Source organism: Hippopotamus amphibius, chromosome 3 (assembly GCF_030028045.1).
Source record: "Hippopotamus amphibius kiboko isolate mHipAmp2 chromosome 3, mHipAmp2.hap2, whole genome shotgun sequence".
In the NCBI taxonomy this organism is placed as follows: Eukaryota; Metazoa; Chordata; class Mammalia; order Artiodactyla; family Hippopotamidae; genus Hippopotamus; species Hippopotamus amphibius.
In genome coordinates this window covers 89,167,011-89,184,322 of record NC_080188.1, presented here as the reverse complement: position 1 = coordinate 89,184,322, position 17,312 = coordinate 89,167,011, and the positions used below count along the sequence as shown (strand labels likewise).

Genomic DNA, 17,312 nt, shown 5'->3' with positions numbered 1-17,312 from the left:
CAGGTGTACAGCAAAGTGATTCAGTTATACATACATATATCTCTATTTTTTCCAGATTCTTTTCTCTCATAGGTTATTAAAAAATATTGGGTACATTTCCCTGTGCTATACAGTAGGTCCTTGCTGTTTACCTATTTTATATATAGTAGTTCACCCCAAATTCCTAATTTATCCCTAATTTATAAATATATATATTCATCCAAACTCCTAATTTATGCCTCCCCCCTTCTCCCCTTTGGTAATCATAAGTTTGTTTTCCATGTCTCTGGGTCTCTTTCTGTTTTGTATATTAGTTCATTTGTATTGTTTTTTTAGAGTTCACCTGTAAGTGATATTGTATGATATTTATCTTTCTCTGTCTGACTTACTTCACTTAATATGATCATCTGTAAGTCCATCCATGTTGCTGCATATGGCATTATTACATTCTTTTTAATGGCTGGATAATATTCCATTGTATATATGTACCACACTTTTATCCATTCTTCTGTGGATGGACATTTAGGTTGTTTGGCCATTGTAAATAGTGCTGCAGTGAATATTGAGGTGGGTGTATCTTTTTGAATTATGGTTTTCTCTGGGTATATGCTCAGATGTGGGATTGCAGGATCATATGGTAGCTCTATTTTTAGTTTTATTATTTTCCAATTTCTATGTAATAAGCACTCTGTAGTGTTTCAAAACATATCATGAAATACAATCTTTGGCATTTTGGGAAAAAAAAAAAAGAAAACAGTGAGTTTCCCCCCCAAACAGCACCTTCTTTCCAGCGCCACCATGTGCATTCTTCCAAATCCCACCTTCACATGACAGCATCCTGGAGAATATTCAAATTCACCTAGAAAAGAGAAGTATTGTCAGTGTGGAACTGGTCAGTATGTAGGCTACCAATCACACATTTCAGAATTTCAGGGTGTTTTTTACCCCAAAGTTCTCATTTACCTTTGGGTTCATTTGGGCAAATCACAAACAGTCTCATTAAAATTCCTAAGATCTCACACTCCTAGTATCCAGATGTTATTATCAATATAGAAGACTTTTGAAAGATAATACAGCTTCCTTTTTCAACAAAGTTATAAAAGCAATCTAGAAAATAGCTTTACTAAAATTAGGCATGCCTTTGGATGGCTGCTGTCTCTTTCCTAGATGGGTGTGTGTTTAGTTCTCACTTTATATTTTAGAGTTATTTGCATCCTAACAGTTTGTTGTTTAATATAAAAATAATTACATTAGCACCTTTCATCCTTAGTGCTGTGTAAAGTAGCGGCTTTCCTGATACCATGGGAAGCCTCTAGTAGGGGAGGGCCACATGCTGACCGTCTGTGAAGGAGGAGAACCCTTGGCTACGAAGGCCAAATAACCCTCCTATTTCTTGAAAATAATATATTAACACCATCAACCGCCTTGTACACAGGTGTTATATTTTCTCCATTTTATAAAACTTCGCTTTATATAGGATTCCTCAAATAAATTGAAGGAACTTACTTGTATCCGAACTCCTAGAAAATAAATTTTAAGTTTGATGCTTCCTTTCTGGAACAGGCCATGAAAACAACAAGTGAGGCAGGTATCACTGATGTGCACTCTCTGTGCTGTGTTCAAAGCAGTCCTGTGAAGAATAGTAGGTTTGGAAGGAGAAGACTGGGGACACTGTGACTCCACATGTCACTGGGCATCCCAGCCCCAGAAACCTGGCTCCCCAACCAAACGTGGGCTTCCTCCTCCTGGCTGTGACTTCATGGATAATTATTGGTGAAAAAATACATCTGAATGCTCACATCTTTTGTTAGGATGTGGAAATGTGAAAACAAAAGAAAGGAAAGAAGGAAAGAAAGAAAGAAGGAAGAAAGAAAGAAAAGAAAGAAAGAAAGAAAGAAAGAAAGAAAGAAAGAAAGAAAGAAAGAAAGAAAGAGAAAGAAAAAGAGAAAGGAAGGAAGGGAGGAAGGAAGGAAAAGGGGGGGAGGGAGGGAAGAGGGAGAAAGGAAGGAAGGAAAGAAGGGAACTCAATGTAATTTAGAGTCCAATGAGTGAATTTATTTCTAATTAAGGAAGGCTAAAAATACACCATGGTGGTTACTAGCTTTTGTAGGGCTTGACATGCATCTTGAGTATGCTTTTCAATGTAAACATCACTTTTTTAAAAAATTACAGTTCTTAAAGTTAGTATTAAGCATATGCCATAGGTTTCCAACAAATGTTATTTGATGATGATAGGGAGATAGAAAGCTAAGAAAAAAATTGTATAAATTAGAATAGGTCCTAGTAAACCTGATGTTTAAATCCACAGCAAGTCTCCTGTAAATATATTGTCAAGAATTCGGAAACTTGCCTGTGATCTAATATCCCAAGTACAGGTGGCTAAAATACCAGGACATATGTTTTCTAAATCTGGCATGTATCCTGGCTTTTTAAGGTGTTTGGAAGAAATTCTAATATCCTTATAAATTTTGGATTATAGTTTTCCTTGTTATTCATGTACGACACTTTCAGAGTACCTCAGCTGCGCTTACAAAAACTCATAGAATGCATACAATCTGGAGATATCTATTCTCTTCCCAGGATTCAAGATTCATCTTAATTGAGCAAATTGGAAGCAACCCATTCAATACAGGGGCCCCTGGTATGTGCTCCCACTGTCTCTGGGCACAGAGAAAATGGCACTGAAAATAAGTGCTTTAAAAGCCATGTGGGCTCTTGCAGTTGGGGAGGAATTCGTAAGAAGTTTCTTTGTATTGCTGTTGTTGTTGAAGTTTTTAGTGCGACTATTGGTCTACACAGAGCCAGCCACGTTCCAAATGGCTGTGAGCAGCTTGAGGTCTGAGAGCTGTCTTGTTTGGCTTTGTGCTGACAGCATCCACAGTCCTCCATGCGATGGTTAGTATGGCATAGACGATCGTCAAGAAATGATGGGAGATGGAGACTGAAATCCCATTCTTTTCTCATGCAGAGTCTTTGTTAAGAGACCAAGTTGCAGAAGGGGGCAAATGAGCTTTTAAGTGTGTGTGAGATTGAGAATTATTCTCCTCCTGGCTTATTCAATAGTCATTTGAGAACTACTTAGCCTTTTTTTTTTTTTTTACTGAAACTTAGTTATACTGTTATGTTCACAATGCCTGAGCTACCACCCCCAGTGTAATTCTGTGCTGTAGAGCTAATTGGACAATTAACTTGGGAGGAACACACTTCCTAACCTTTGAATTAACAACAGTGCCAACACATTAGGAAACTCCAAGGGTGAGAACAGTCGCCAACCAGGCACTTCATTATATTTCAGAAACTGTGTACTGGGCACAAGCAGAGACTTGGGAAGCTCCAGTTAGCTTTTCTGTAGGTTGAATAGCTGAATCCACTCATATTTCAGACCCTGGTAGGGACCATTTGCCAACTCTGGATAAAGGGCTGGTAGCAGAATGAATGGTTACTCATCACAAATCCTAACAATTCCCAACAGAGTAAGTTCTAGTCTTGCTTTAAAATAAAATCCTAGTGTATCTTGAATTACTGCATGAATAAGGAAAACATTCATATCCCTGGAGAAGTACAGAAAAAAACAATAGAAATGTGCCTTCTCTCTGAGAATAAATGAGGCAGCTAACATTTCGAATGCTTTTCAAGGCAGATCTATGTGTGTGGCCTTCGTGAAAAACTGAATATGAGAAAGTAGCCAGTTGAAGAACTTTTTATCTTCCCCCTTTTCTCTCTTGGCATGTTAGTCTGCTATTCTTTATAATGTCTCATCTATAAAATGGGCATAGCATTAGTTTTCCCATCTATAAAATGGGCATAGCATTAGTCTTCCCATCTATTAAATGGGCATAGCATTAGTTTTCTATTGAGCATAACCTATTACCACTAAGTTAGCATCTTAAAGCAACACAGTTCTATAGATCAGAAATCCCAGGAAGTCACGGCTGTGTTCTCTGCTCAGGACTCACTAGGCTGAATTCAAGGCGTCAGCTGTGACTGTGATCTCACCTGAGGCTTGGGGGTTCTTCCAAGTTCATGCGGTTGTGGCATGTTTCAGTTCCTTGTGGCTGTAGGACTGAGGTCCCATTTCTCTGCTGGCTGTCAGCCAGGGACCAGTCTCAGCCTCGAGAAGCTGCCCATATCCCTTAGTCTGTGGTCCCCTCCATCTTTAATACCAGGAACAGACACTCTCCCTTATGTCCAAATCCCTCTCACGCTTCAAATCCCCTTTGCCTGGAAGAGTCCAGATCCTTTCAAGAGCTCACCTGATGAAGTTAGGGCCACTGAGGATAATCTCCCTTCCTTAAAGTTGACTGATCTGAGATCCTAATTACACCTGCAAAATCCCTTCACAGCAGTACCTAGATTAGTATTTGCTCAAATATTTGGGAGAAGGTGTATATACCGAGGTGTGAGAACCTTGGGGGTCTTTAGAATTCTGCCTTCCACAGGGATAATAACAATAGTTTAGACTATCATTAAATGGATTCGGTGAGATATGTGTGTAATGCACTTAGCATAGTGTCTAGCACAAGAAGTCTCAAGAAAAGGGATCTAGTATTATTAATGTCTCTATATACTGTATTTTCTCACCTACGTGGATTTTTAAATTATATTATGATAAGCACATTAGAAACATAATGGAATATGTTTCTCATTATTTGGATAATTCACAGAAAACACATACTGAGGCCAGAGTCAAGGAACACTTGTTTAGTCTGTTTGCCGAAAGTTAATGTACTCATTCGAATTATTTAAAAACACTGCAGCAAAAAAAACAAAAAACAAAAAAAACAAAAGGGAGACCAGGCTATATAATTCATGTTGGTACTCAACTCAAGCCCACATATAACGTGGCATAAAATGAAGTGCGAGCCTCTGCACTGTTCACTTTTTGCTTTTTAGTAAGAAAAATGCATCACAGAATCCATGCCTTAAACACTGACATTTTTCAGAGAGAATTGTTTTGTTTCTACTCCTGCTCTGAATGTAAAATGAATGCTTCAAATGCTCCATCCACACAAAGGCTTGCACCCCTCTTTCTCCCTTCAATAGTTCCAGTCTAGAATAGGCAGCATTATGCAATTTGGTGACCCAGCGCCAACAATGAGAACGCTTCTCACTGGCTGTGGGAAGAAAGACACCTAAGGGGTTAATAGTAATATTTTGCAAATGGAGGCAAGTGAAGAAAAAATTACATTAGCATAAGAAAAGGTAGCCTTAGGGGATTTTCCACTCGGATGTTTGGTACTAAGAGCTCTATGTTACCAAGGAGGAGGATGGCAAAGAGAAACCCTAGTGTCTACGCATTCTTGAAATGCATTGCCATTGTACTCATTCTACTGGCAAAAAAGCCCTCATAGTTACAGAGGTGGAAAATGGTCCTTTCTCGCAAGGAAAGTCAAAATTAGATCTATTAGGAAAAACAACCCAAGTTAAGTATAGCAAGAAAGCAAGAGGATTCCTCAATGATGTCAGTTCTACAATAGAGGTGGTTTGGGATCAAAAGTGAAAATATTAAGCAATGATTTTCAGTGCTAACTAGAATGCACCCCAATGTCTGTGGTTAATTTAACTCAAACTTAACAGCTCATTGCAGAAACTGTGTTTAATTCACAGTATCCGAATGTAATTAGCAGATATTTCATTTTTAATTAATACCTAGACTTATTTAAAGGTCGCTTAATAGGGAGAAGCCAATTTCAAGTTATGATTATTTTCGATAGTTGAAAACATGCAAAATAACTGTAAGTATTCTGACTGATTTCCTTAAGATAGAGAACATACTAATCAGCTGTTACCTGTTTCTGTGAAGATGTTGAATTAGTTTTTGAATGTCTTTGCTTTACTCTTATGAATAACTGACCAGTAAAAAAAAAAGATTTTTTGATTCTGAATTTCATTAGATTTAATAACAAAGCGAGCACGACTGTCCAAATAAATCATGATGAATTTCAATAATTAAGATCGAGAAGGTTCAGCTTGTTTAGATAAATTTTTGTGATATTATATGCTAATAATGATAAGAGAAATGAGGGGGTGGGGGGCAAATGAACCTGCTGTATGTTTCTAAGAACAGTCTTTCCAGATGAAGACAATGAAAATTTGTTCATTAAAAATGAGAACAAAGATTGAAAAAAAAATATTGTCCAAATCCTGGGAAATTTGTCCAAAAGCTGATAATAAAATTATTTATAAGTCCATTGATAGGGTCAATATTCAGAGAATCATGTGTCAGAAATCAGTTGAGAAGGATTTTGCTGTTACATACAGGTTATCACTTTTCAAATTTTCTGTGGCATAGTGGGTCAACCTGGCATTTAAATCTTGTTTATTTTGTCCATTCCTTTATTTTCTATAAGGACTTTAAAGTTCTAGAAGTGTTCGACTTTCGGGTCTCCATCACTGAGAAGATGACCTAAGTAAATAGATCTGCTTCCCCTAAATATATATTCTGGCATTTTCCTGTTATATAGCTCTAGAAATGAAACATTCCTACTTCTACAATGCTTTATTAATGGATGACATATATGCCACTCTTTTCCAAAAGTGTGACGTGGTGTATGTTTTTAAATTTTGTGTTATGTAATTTTAAAAAAATATTAATGATAAATCCATTAAAGAACAAACCAAAAAAAAAAAAAAAGACTCTGAAGCACTTGATCAGGAAAGTCATTCTAAAGCAAAGCTTGAGGGAAAAAGAAGAAAACAGGGCAGGTAAAAAAGATTACAAGATGATTCCTCTGATATTAATATTAGGATATGATTTTGCTATTTTTTTCTTTTTCCTTATTTTTAAAGTATTGTTGATTTACAATGTTGTGTTCGTTTCTGGTGTACACCAAAGCGATACAGATAGATGGATAGATAGATGATAGATAGATGATGATAGATAGATAGATGATAGATGATAGATAGATAGATGATAGATAGATAGATGATAGATAGATGATAGATGATGATAGATAGATGATAGATAGTTAGATAGATAGATAGATAGATAGATAGATAGATAGATAGATGATAGATAGATGATAAATAGATGATGATAGACAGACAATAGATAGATAGATATTCTTTTCAGATTCTTTTCCATTATAGGTTATTTCAAGATACTGAATATAGTTCCCTGTGCTATACAGTAAATTTTTGTTGCTTGTCTATTTTATATAAAGTAGTATTTATCTGTTAATTCCAAGCTCCTAATTTATCCCTCCCCTACCCCCGCTTTGGTAACCATAAGATTGTTCTCTATGTCTATGAGTCTATTTCTGTTTTGAAAGTAAGTTCATTTATATCTTTTTTTTTAGATTCCACATGTAAGTGATATCATATGATATCTTTGTATGGTTTGCTTCACTTAGTATAATAACCTCTAGGTCCATCCATGGTGCTGCAAATGGCATTATTTCATTCTTTTTTATGGTTGAGTGGTATCCCATTGTATATATACACCACATCTTCTTTATCATCTGTCAGTAGACACTTAGGTTGCTTCCATGTCTTGGCTATTGAAAATAGTGCTGCTATGAACACTAAGGTGCATGTATCTTCAAATTACGGTTTTCTCCAGATACATGCCTAGGAGGGGGATTGCTAGGTCTTATGGTAGCTCTATTTTCAGTTTTTTAAGGAACTTCCATACTGTTCTCCACAGTGGCTGCACCAATTTACATTCCTACCAATAATGTAAGAGGGTTCCCTTTTCTCCACACCCTCTCCAGCATTCGCTATTTGTAGACTTTTTGATGACGGGCATTCTGACTGGTGTGAAGTGATACCTCATTGTAGTTTTGATTTTGCATTTCTCTAATAATTAGTGATGTTGAGCATCTTTTCATGTGCCTGTTGGCTATCTGTATGTCTTCCTTGGAGAAGTGTTTATTTAGGTCTGCCCATTTTTTGATTTTTTTTTATAAATTGATCTGTATGAGCTATTTGTATATTTTGGAAATTTATCCCTTGTTGGTCACGTCATTTGATTTTGCCACTTTTTGATATGTTCTGAATATAGCATCCCTCATCAATGTAAAATGTAAAAATGCATCCTGAAACTGAAGTGAACAATTTTGGTTATCCATATGACTGTTTCCAAACCGTAGTATGGAAAGTGGAGAAATGATTAAGGCCCCAAGACCTTTTCAGTATAAATGTGACACTCCCATTTCCCACGTTTATGCATAAAATGTGCCCTCCATTGACTAGTTCCTGGGGAATAGAAACCTGTCTATAGTCATCTATTTAGTTATGGCAGATAATTTCGATGCACATGTGTTAATGTGAGAACTAGTTCTAAGCAACTAGATATTTTATCGATATTCTAAGTGATGCTTTCTGAAAGGAGTGTTCAGAGCTACACCTCATCGCAGGCTATCACCCAGCTCTTTCCTGTGCCATAGCCACCACATTTCCTAACTCTGTGAGGGCAAGGCAAAGTGAAAAGAGCTAAACTGTTTGAATCTAAATGATAAATTGTAGTTTTGCGTGCCTGCTCATGTAGACACAGAATCATTAGAAGCTTAGAGATTGTGGGAGACACTATTCTTGGGACCCAACACCTGGCTTTTGACAGAGGGAAGGGAAAGCACTGAGGGTCAGAGTTACTTTACTTCTTGTGCCTTTTCCTCTCAGTTCAAGAATCAACAGACCATCTTCTTTCAACTGAATTTAGCATATCCTGTTTAATTTCTCCACCTGACCTCCTTTTTGACTAGGAACCCAGACTCTCAGACGTGTTGGTGCCCAGTGACCTTGGAATCAAGGGACATTCATTTTCTTCCTTTTACAGTATGAAGAGCTCAGTCAAGCTGCTATTGAGAAACTAAGCCACAGATACCAGAACCCATGGTAAGCACACACTAATATGTTTTACATTAATTAATTAATTAGTTTCCTTCCTAAATAAGTAACAGGGTTAATTTTTTCAAACTTTTTATGTCCTGTATGCTCCTTTGTACAATTATGAATTTGTATTACTAATAAACACATACAATATATATAATACATACAAATATGTAATAAATTAGTTAATTAATGTGTTTCCTTCCTAAATTAGTTACAGGGTTAATTTTTTTATGTTCTGTAGGTTTCTTTGTACGACTATGAACTTATTTTCCTAGTAAACACATAAAATGTTCACTATGTACTAGGTCTTCATTACGGGGAGGAAAGGGGAGGCCAGCAGGGTGAGAGCACCATGGAGAAAAAGGAACCAGCCTGCTGAGAACAGCCACTTGACGGGTCAAGTAGCTTTAACTATATAAATAATGCTTTTTGTGGAAGAATAAGAATACAATTTTTTTGGTCAGAAAAAAACCCCTCAGCTCATGCTGTTGGCCTAGAAACCATCATAATGGGTTAAGTTGGCTAATAAACGTAGTCCTGCTGAAGTCACACCATGGCTTGAATTGACACCCTCTTAAGGCAGCTGGTAACTTAAATTAAGCATGTCTAGTGCAAGGTATGTTCAGTTACGGGAAAAGAGCAAAACCTAGGCTTGTCATCTAAATGCAACATATAACTCAGATTTCTAAAAGGGAAAGGACTCAGTCGGCATTGCTCTTACAAGACTGCAGATTCGATAATGTCTTTGTTTCCTTAGATTTTTGGAGGTCAGGATTTCTGGAGCCTCATTTTTAATCCTTGAAGATTCCTGCTATTATGTGCAAAATTAGTGGATTTTACTCTGTTTCTGCTATATCAACCACAACAACACAAACTACACCAAAAAGAGACAAGGCCTTAAACCTCATGTCAAATGCCTACGAGTTACTGCAATACGATCTCAGGAGAGCAAAAGCTCTTATTGCATAATTCCTACAACTTACACAGCATGTCCTACATTTAAAGTTGTGAAGAAATAGTTACAATTATTGCATGCAAAGCACATGTTCTCATTTAAATATTCCATTACATTTGTTCAAATAACATTGCAAGCACCTATTTACAAATGTCCTATCATGTATTTCTAAGCAAAAACAACAAAAATAATGAAATGCCATTGAAAATCAAAGTGACTTCAACAAGCATTGGTGGTAACAAGTGTGAACACCTGCTCCACTTGTTTAAAAATAAAAAACTTGTTAAAAAGAACCTGAGATATTGATGCATTGAACATTTTCCTTGGTTGAAAGAATGTTGGCTACATTCACGTGTAGGGACTATGATATGGATTGTACCAAGTCATGAGGATGCAAAACATTTAAGTTTATGAGAGACTTTGTACTTAGGGAATGTGGACTCAATTGGGAAATTGTGTGTATATATATATATATATGTATATATATATACACACACACACACACGTATAAATGTACATATATACATATATACGTATACATACACATATATTATTATATGTTTATATTTATATAATTTATACTTATATATAATATATAAATATAATATATATTATAATATGTAATACATATATAAATATATATTATAAATAGAGCTATATTATATATATTAATTATAATTATATATGTGTATATTATATATTATATTTAATATATTGTATATAATCACATATTTATTATTAATAATATATACAAATATTATATCAATATAATATATAATATATTATAATATATAATATTAATATGACATCAATAATATTAATATTATTAATAATATAATAATTATTATATTTATATAATATATTGTATATAAATTATATAAATATAACTATAATATATTATAAATAAATAATATATTATAAATAAATATAATATATTATATTATATATAACATAAAATTATATAAATTACATAAATATAAATATATATAATATGTATTATTGTATGTATTTATATAATACTATATAAATATATATACACTTATATATAAATATACATATATAATTATATGTAATTTATATATATATAAATTATGAAACCAAGCTGCATATGTTGAGTGCTAAATTCCTAATGAAGATAATTATAATTTAAAAATTATAACTAGTAAAGTTTTAAAAAAACATAATTAGAAAGTTACAACTAGAAAAGTTAAAATTTTTTAAATATAAAAAAATATATAGAGTTAAAAATTAGATTTGCCTGCAGCCTCTGGCTTGGGTCCTGTTTCTAACTAGTCAGGTGCCAGTAACCCGAATGCTGCCACCCTCTTGAGACTAAGCACAACCACTGATTAAAAGCCTTCTGGCCCCTCCTTCAGGCTGGAGAGAGGCTCTTGAAGAGGATACAGACTCTGAGAGGCCCAGGTGTGCCCACTTGCTTGTGTTCTCTCAGCTGGACCAAGGGCCATCTCCATCCTGGACAAGGTTCATGCTTAGCCTCCCCGACTGTTTTCATGTTCTGTCCTCTCAGTCAAATGCATTCCCTCTGTAAATCCAGCATTTTCTGTGTTGAAAGCACTGTTAGATTCTGCAGCCACAGTGCTGAACAAAAGAAGCCCAGTATATGCCCTTTTTGGAATTTGTATGCTAGGGAAGGAGAGAGACATTGAACAACTATATTATATTGTCTTTCATGCTTTTAAATAATTTTTTTAAATGACAAATACGATGCATACTTATGGCAACAAATCAAACCATCTAGAGGTATATTAAGAAAAAGTTAAATAGAAAGTACAGGGACACACATGCATCAGATTTAGGAGGAAGATAAACCTTTCACAGAGATGCAGCCCAGCTCCTATCTGCTGAATTTACTGGCTGACTTACTCTTCCCTGGGGGGCGTTAGTGTTGGCCGAGTGGTGATGGAGGCTGCCGGATCCTTTCAGGCCATTCTTGCTGGGTTTGCAATGCTCCTGTTGGCAGGACCTCTTGGAGGAGGAAGATCCTGGGTGGCTGGGAGGTGACTTGCTTCTCCCAGTTCATGATAAAACATTTCATTACAAAGGGTGTTTATGGAATAGAAAGAGAAGGTTTTACCAGGGACATCGACCTGGACTGAAGGTCAGAGAAGTGTTTATCCAAGAAGTAATTATTAAGGTGACTTGGAAAGGTGAGTATAAGAGCATTCTTGGCCCAGGGAATGGCCTGTATAGGGCCCAGAGGAGGAAAGAATGTATCTAATTAGGACCAGGGCAGCCAGACCGTAGAAAGCAATGGGAGGAGAGCAAGACGAGGGTCAGATTTTGTAGAACCTTGTGGCCAAGTTAGTAGATTTGGATTTTAACCTAAGAACAAAGAGAACTCATTGAAATGTTTAAAACAGGAAGCAACATTTATCCAATTTTTTTACGACCACTCTGGAATGTTGGAGTGCCATGTGGAGAAAAAAATTGAAAAATGACAAGACAGTTCTGGGAAGCTCAGTCAGGAGACAATTTCATTTTCAACAGGTCCCTCTTGGGTTTTCAGCGTGCTTTGTAAACAATCCAAAATAAATTGTGATGATGGAGAGCTGTGAAAAGGAAAGGATTTGAGCTGAGCTTTCAAAGGCACACAGGATTTAAATAAATAAGAGGAGATGGTGTTTGCTGTGATGATGGGGAGTAAGAATATACTCAGCGATCAAACCCCCACACAGCAGATTTTAGCATTATCTTAATTTTACAGGGGAAGAAATTTAACTTTGGAGGCTAAGGTACGTGAACAAGAGCACAGAGCTAATATCTCGGTCCAGGTTGACTGACTCCAAGGATCTGGGTTGGGATCTGGGTTTGGACCTTTTCAAAGGGCTTTTGAAGCAATTCTGATGATCAGCCAGGGCTGAAAACCACTCATGAGGATTGAGAGAGTAAGGGGATGAGGCTAGGGGGTGCCCACACCCAGGACAAAGTGAGTGAGCATCACTGAAGGACCAAAGAGCTTCAGAGACAGGGCCTTGAGGACAATAGGAGGCTGTAAAAGCCAGTGAAGAATTCAGAGAGGAGGATTTCATACAAGGAAATGAAATCCAAGAAAACAATAACAGACAAATATTTGGAAGTTATCAGTGGTCTCAGTAAAAGCACTGGAGGAAGGGTAGGATGAGTTGAGTCAATAGAAGCAGCACTGAAGAATTTTTGTCCACTGATATAATAGAGGCAAGAGTCCACTTCTCTTTTGAGACCAGAATTCCAGTTGAGGACAATGACAGGATTTCCTTCATTCTGGAGCATACTTTTAACATTTAACTTTCTTGAAATCAGGATGTGTTTTATAATAGTTGTTTACAGATGTAGGGCCTTTTTTTCTCTTCCCATGTAAGGTTGTTATTAAATCAATAGTGTGTTATCCAGTTTATTGCATCTTAAATATCAGTCAAATATACTTCAATAGACTTGAGATGAAGACCTTAATTAATAAGCAGGGTCCTTGCTCACAAGTAGCTCAAAGACTTTCAGGACAGATATATGTAAACAGAAGATTTCTATACAATATCCATTGATAGAGAAAGATTGCAGTAACTGGGTGTGGGTCAATTCTATTTTTTTTCTTCTGAATTGAAGGAAACATTCTCTTGTTTTAAATACGTAAGTTTCTCTAGACATGTGACCTGATGATTAATTCATTTTTATGTGATCTTTTCTGTTTGCAGTTGGGTGTTTTCCAATATATACAAACAGTATGTCTAATTTCAATAAGAAGAATAAAAAGCACAGATAGGAAATGGGAGAACACTTTACAGTCAAATTAGAACCATCAAATTATAAGAGAATGCACTGCAAATAGTCAATGGTTAGGGCTTTTTGTTTTGTTTAAGAAATCTGTAGAAGCTACACATTATTGAAAATTGTGGGGCATAGAAGTATCTTGCTTTCTTTTTCTTTTGCTTATTTAACACAGAGCTTGGCATAGATGCATACTCAATATATATCTGCTGAATTGGATGTAAAAGACAAAATCCCAGTTCTTTTTTTTAAAATTAATTAATTAATTAATTCACTGCATTGGGTCCTCGTTGATGCACAAGGGCTTTCAGTTGCGGTGAGCGGGGGCCACTCTTCATTGTGGTGAGCGGGCTCCCCACTGCAGTGGCCCCTCTTGTTGCAGAGCACAGGCTCAAGGCGTGTGGGTTTCAGTAGTTGCAGCACATGGGCTCAATAGTTGTGGCTCACAGGCTCCAGAGTGCAGGTTCAATAGTTGTAGTGCACGGGCTTAGTTGCTTGGCAGCATGTGGGATCTTTCTGGAGCAGGCATCGAACCCATTTTTCCCTGCATTGGCAGGCGGACTCCCAACCACTGCACCACCCAGAAAGTCCTAAAATTCCAGTTCTTCTGGTACTCAGAATGGCACAAATTGGTACAGCTCAAGCTGGAAAAGCTGGAGGACTTCAGGTCATGAGGACTTCCTGAGAGAGATGAAATTTAAGCTGGGTTTAGAAGGAGCATTTTAGGAAAATCTCTTGCTACCTACCTGGGTAAACTTGTTACCCATGCAAATGAAAGTCCTGATGAGATTGTGAAATCAACAGAATTATTCATAGGCAAACCTCCTTCCAGAAAGGAGCTGCTGACATGCCTGTGCCCTAATGTCACTACGAAGTTGCCTCTTTGCCACTTATTTGCTGAGGTATAGATTTGTCTTAGGACTAATGTCTTAAGGACTGGTTCAAGTTCCCATGGACAGACATTGTCAGTAGATGTTGGGGTTGGTGGGGGTGGGTGTCAAGGAGGTTGCGGATTCTAAGGTGAGAGTGATCAAACTAGGTGTCAGCCATGCCGAGAACACCATGAGTTTTAAAAAATCAGAATGAACTACAACCTCCCCTGACTTTTCACTTAGTTGAGGGTCACAGCCCTTTGGCTCTCCCAGTCTGCTTTCTTGTGGTCTGTCTTTTCATAAACAAAGAATTCATTAGCCAGTTCCCATCCTCAGGAGGTGCACAGCACAGCATAGTTGAAAGATTGTGAAGTGAGCATCAAGAAAGCTGATTTCACTAGGAATTTATCCTTCAGGAAATAATGAAGGAGGTACAGAAAGGCTTAGCTAGAAAGGAGTCCAACAGTGTTTGCAGTCATGCAAAGTTAGAAATAACCTAATATCCCCCAAATCAGGGATTGTAAGCAGTGATGAAGCAGGATCTATAGTGATTAAGAGATGTGGTACGTATAGAGAATGGAATATAACTCAGCCATAAAAAAAAAAAAAAGAATGAAATAATGGCATTTGTAGCAACATGGATGGACCTAGAGATTGTCATACTAAACGAAGTAAGCTAGACAAAGACAAATATCATATGATATCACTTGTATGTGGAATCTAAAAAAAGTGATACAAATGAACTTATATACAAAACAGAAACAGACTCACAGACATAGAAAACAAACTTATGGTTACCAAAGGGGAAATGTGGGGTGGGGGGGGAGGAGGGATATATTAGGAGATTGGGATTAGCAAATACACACTGCTATATATAAAATAGATAATCCACAATTGTGTATAGCGCAGGGAACTCAATATTTTTTAATAACCTATAAGGGAGAAGAATCTGAAAAAGAATATATATATGTATAACTAAATCACTTTGCTGTACATCTGCAACTAACATGACATAGTACTGTAAATCAACTATATCTCAATAAAAAATAAATACAAATATTTTTAAAAAACAAATAAACATAGTTGTAGAGGAAAAAAATGTGCAAGGGCTCTGAAGACAGACTTCTCACATTCAAGTCCCTGCTTTACCACCTAATAGCTGTGACACCTTTGACGAGTTATTTAAACTATTTATGCCTTAGGTTCCCAATGTGTAAAATTATTATAACAGAATCTACTCCACTGGTTGTTGTACAGATGTGTTGTTACACATACAGCTCTTAGAACAGCACTTGGTACATACTAAGTGCTCAGTAAATAGTGTGACCATATATTTTATCACCCAAAATAAAACACTTTTGAGAGTGAAACAAGAAGCTAATGGAACTGGTCACCTGGACAAGAGACTAACCTGAAGATATCCTCAGCAAATCAGGCCACTCTGTTAATAAACATTCTTGATTAATTAAGCAAATGAAGTACATTGAAATAATGTAGCAAAATGCATCTAATAAAATTCCTATTATATTGTTAGCAAAAAATAATCAGTATACAGATTCAGTGTAGCAGAGAAATTTCATACTATATAGTCAAGTTAATTTTACCAAAGTAGAACAAAAAGTCCAAGAGAGAGAAGAGAAGGAAAGGGAAAATAGGAAAATAAGAAATCAATTAAAATTAAATTAGTCTAATATCTGACTAATAAGAGATCTCAAAAGAGATCAGAGAAAGCTGAAGAAAGAAAATCAACACTTCAAGAAAATTTCTCAGAAGAGAATACCATGAATTTCCATATTGAAAGCCTCCACCAAAGCAAAATGATGGCAACAACACAACTGCATCAAGGCATGTCATTGTGACATGGCACTGCTGGGATGAAGATAATTGTCAAGCCCTCCAGAGGAAAATTAGGACACATACAAAGGATCCAGAACCAATAAGGCATCACTCTTCTTGACAACAATACTGGACTCTGGAAGACACTGGTCAGTGACCTCCCTGTCTGCCAGAAAGTGACTTTCAACCTAGAATCCTATACCTGGCCCAACTATCCATCAGTAAAAAAAAAAAAAATACGAATATTTTTTAAAAACAAATAATATAGTTGATAGAGGGAAAAAAAAGTGCAAGGGCTCTGCAGACAGACTTCCTGCATTCAAGTCCCTGCTTTGCCACCTGGGAAGGTAGAAAAGAGACATTTTCATGCATGTAGGTACTCAAAAAATGCATTTTTTTCCTAAGAAGCAACTGGGGAATAGTATCCAGCAAGACAATAGGGGGAAATCCAGGAAAGAGAAAAGAATACTATCCAGGAAACAAGAGATCCAACAAAGATGGCAGGCAGAGGGGATTCCTAAGATGGTAATTGAGAGAACCAGGAATGTGGCTGTACAGGGGCCTAGAGGAGGATCAGGGCAAGGGGGAGCTCCCCAGGGGGCACTTACTCTGTACCGATATTGGGTGAAGTTCCAGAAGAAGCAAATGAGCTAAAAGTGGGTGCTTTTGGAGAAGAGAATGTTGGGACAGGGAACAGGGAGAGACAGGGAGTATTTTTAATTATAAGCATTTTAGTAGTATTTCTTTATTTGTCATTTATTTATTTTGTTGAAATATAGTTGCTGTACAATATTATTTAAGTTACAGGTGTACAATAGAGTGATTTACTTTAGTACTATTTATATGTATTATGTACATGTACCTAAATGGTTCCATTAAAATGGAAAAAAAATAGCACCACATTATGTGCAATGTACAAGCATTTTATTTTGACAAAAATGAAAAGTAATTATAAAGTGGGAGAAATAGAAACTCAGTCAACTAGAATTTCAGTAGTTAGGGTTCCTAAGTTGAAAGAATTTCTAAAACTAGAACTTTCAGTACTAAAGAAATATGCACTGACCTGAATAAACAGG

The 17,312-nt window shown here is 36.4% G+C and overlaps 1 protein-coding gene across 1 annotated transcript in view; it reads left to right on the top strand.

Moving 5' to 3' along the window:
- The window catches only part of SPMIP2 (sperm microtubule inner protein 2), a 107,488-nt gene that overhangs the window by 49,542 nt on the left and 40,634 nt on the right, over positions 1–17,312 (top strand). Inside the window, exon 3 of the mRNA XM_057726966.1 lies at positions 8,756–8,814. Within this exon, the coding sequence (XP_057582949.1) occupies positions 8,756–8,814 (59 nt within the window). The remainder of the gene's footprint in view (positions 1–8,755; positions 8,815–17,312) is intronic.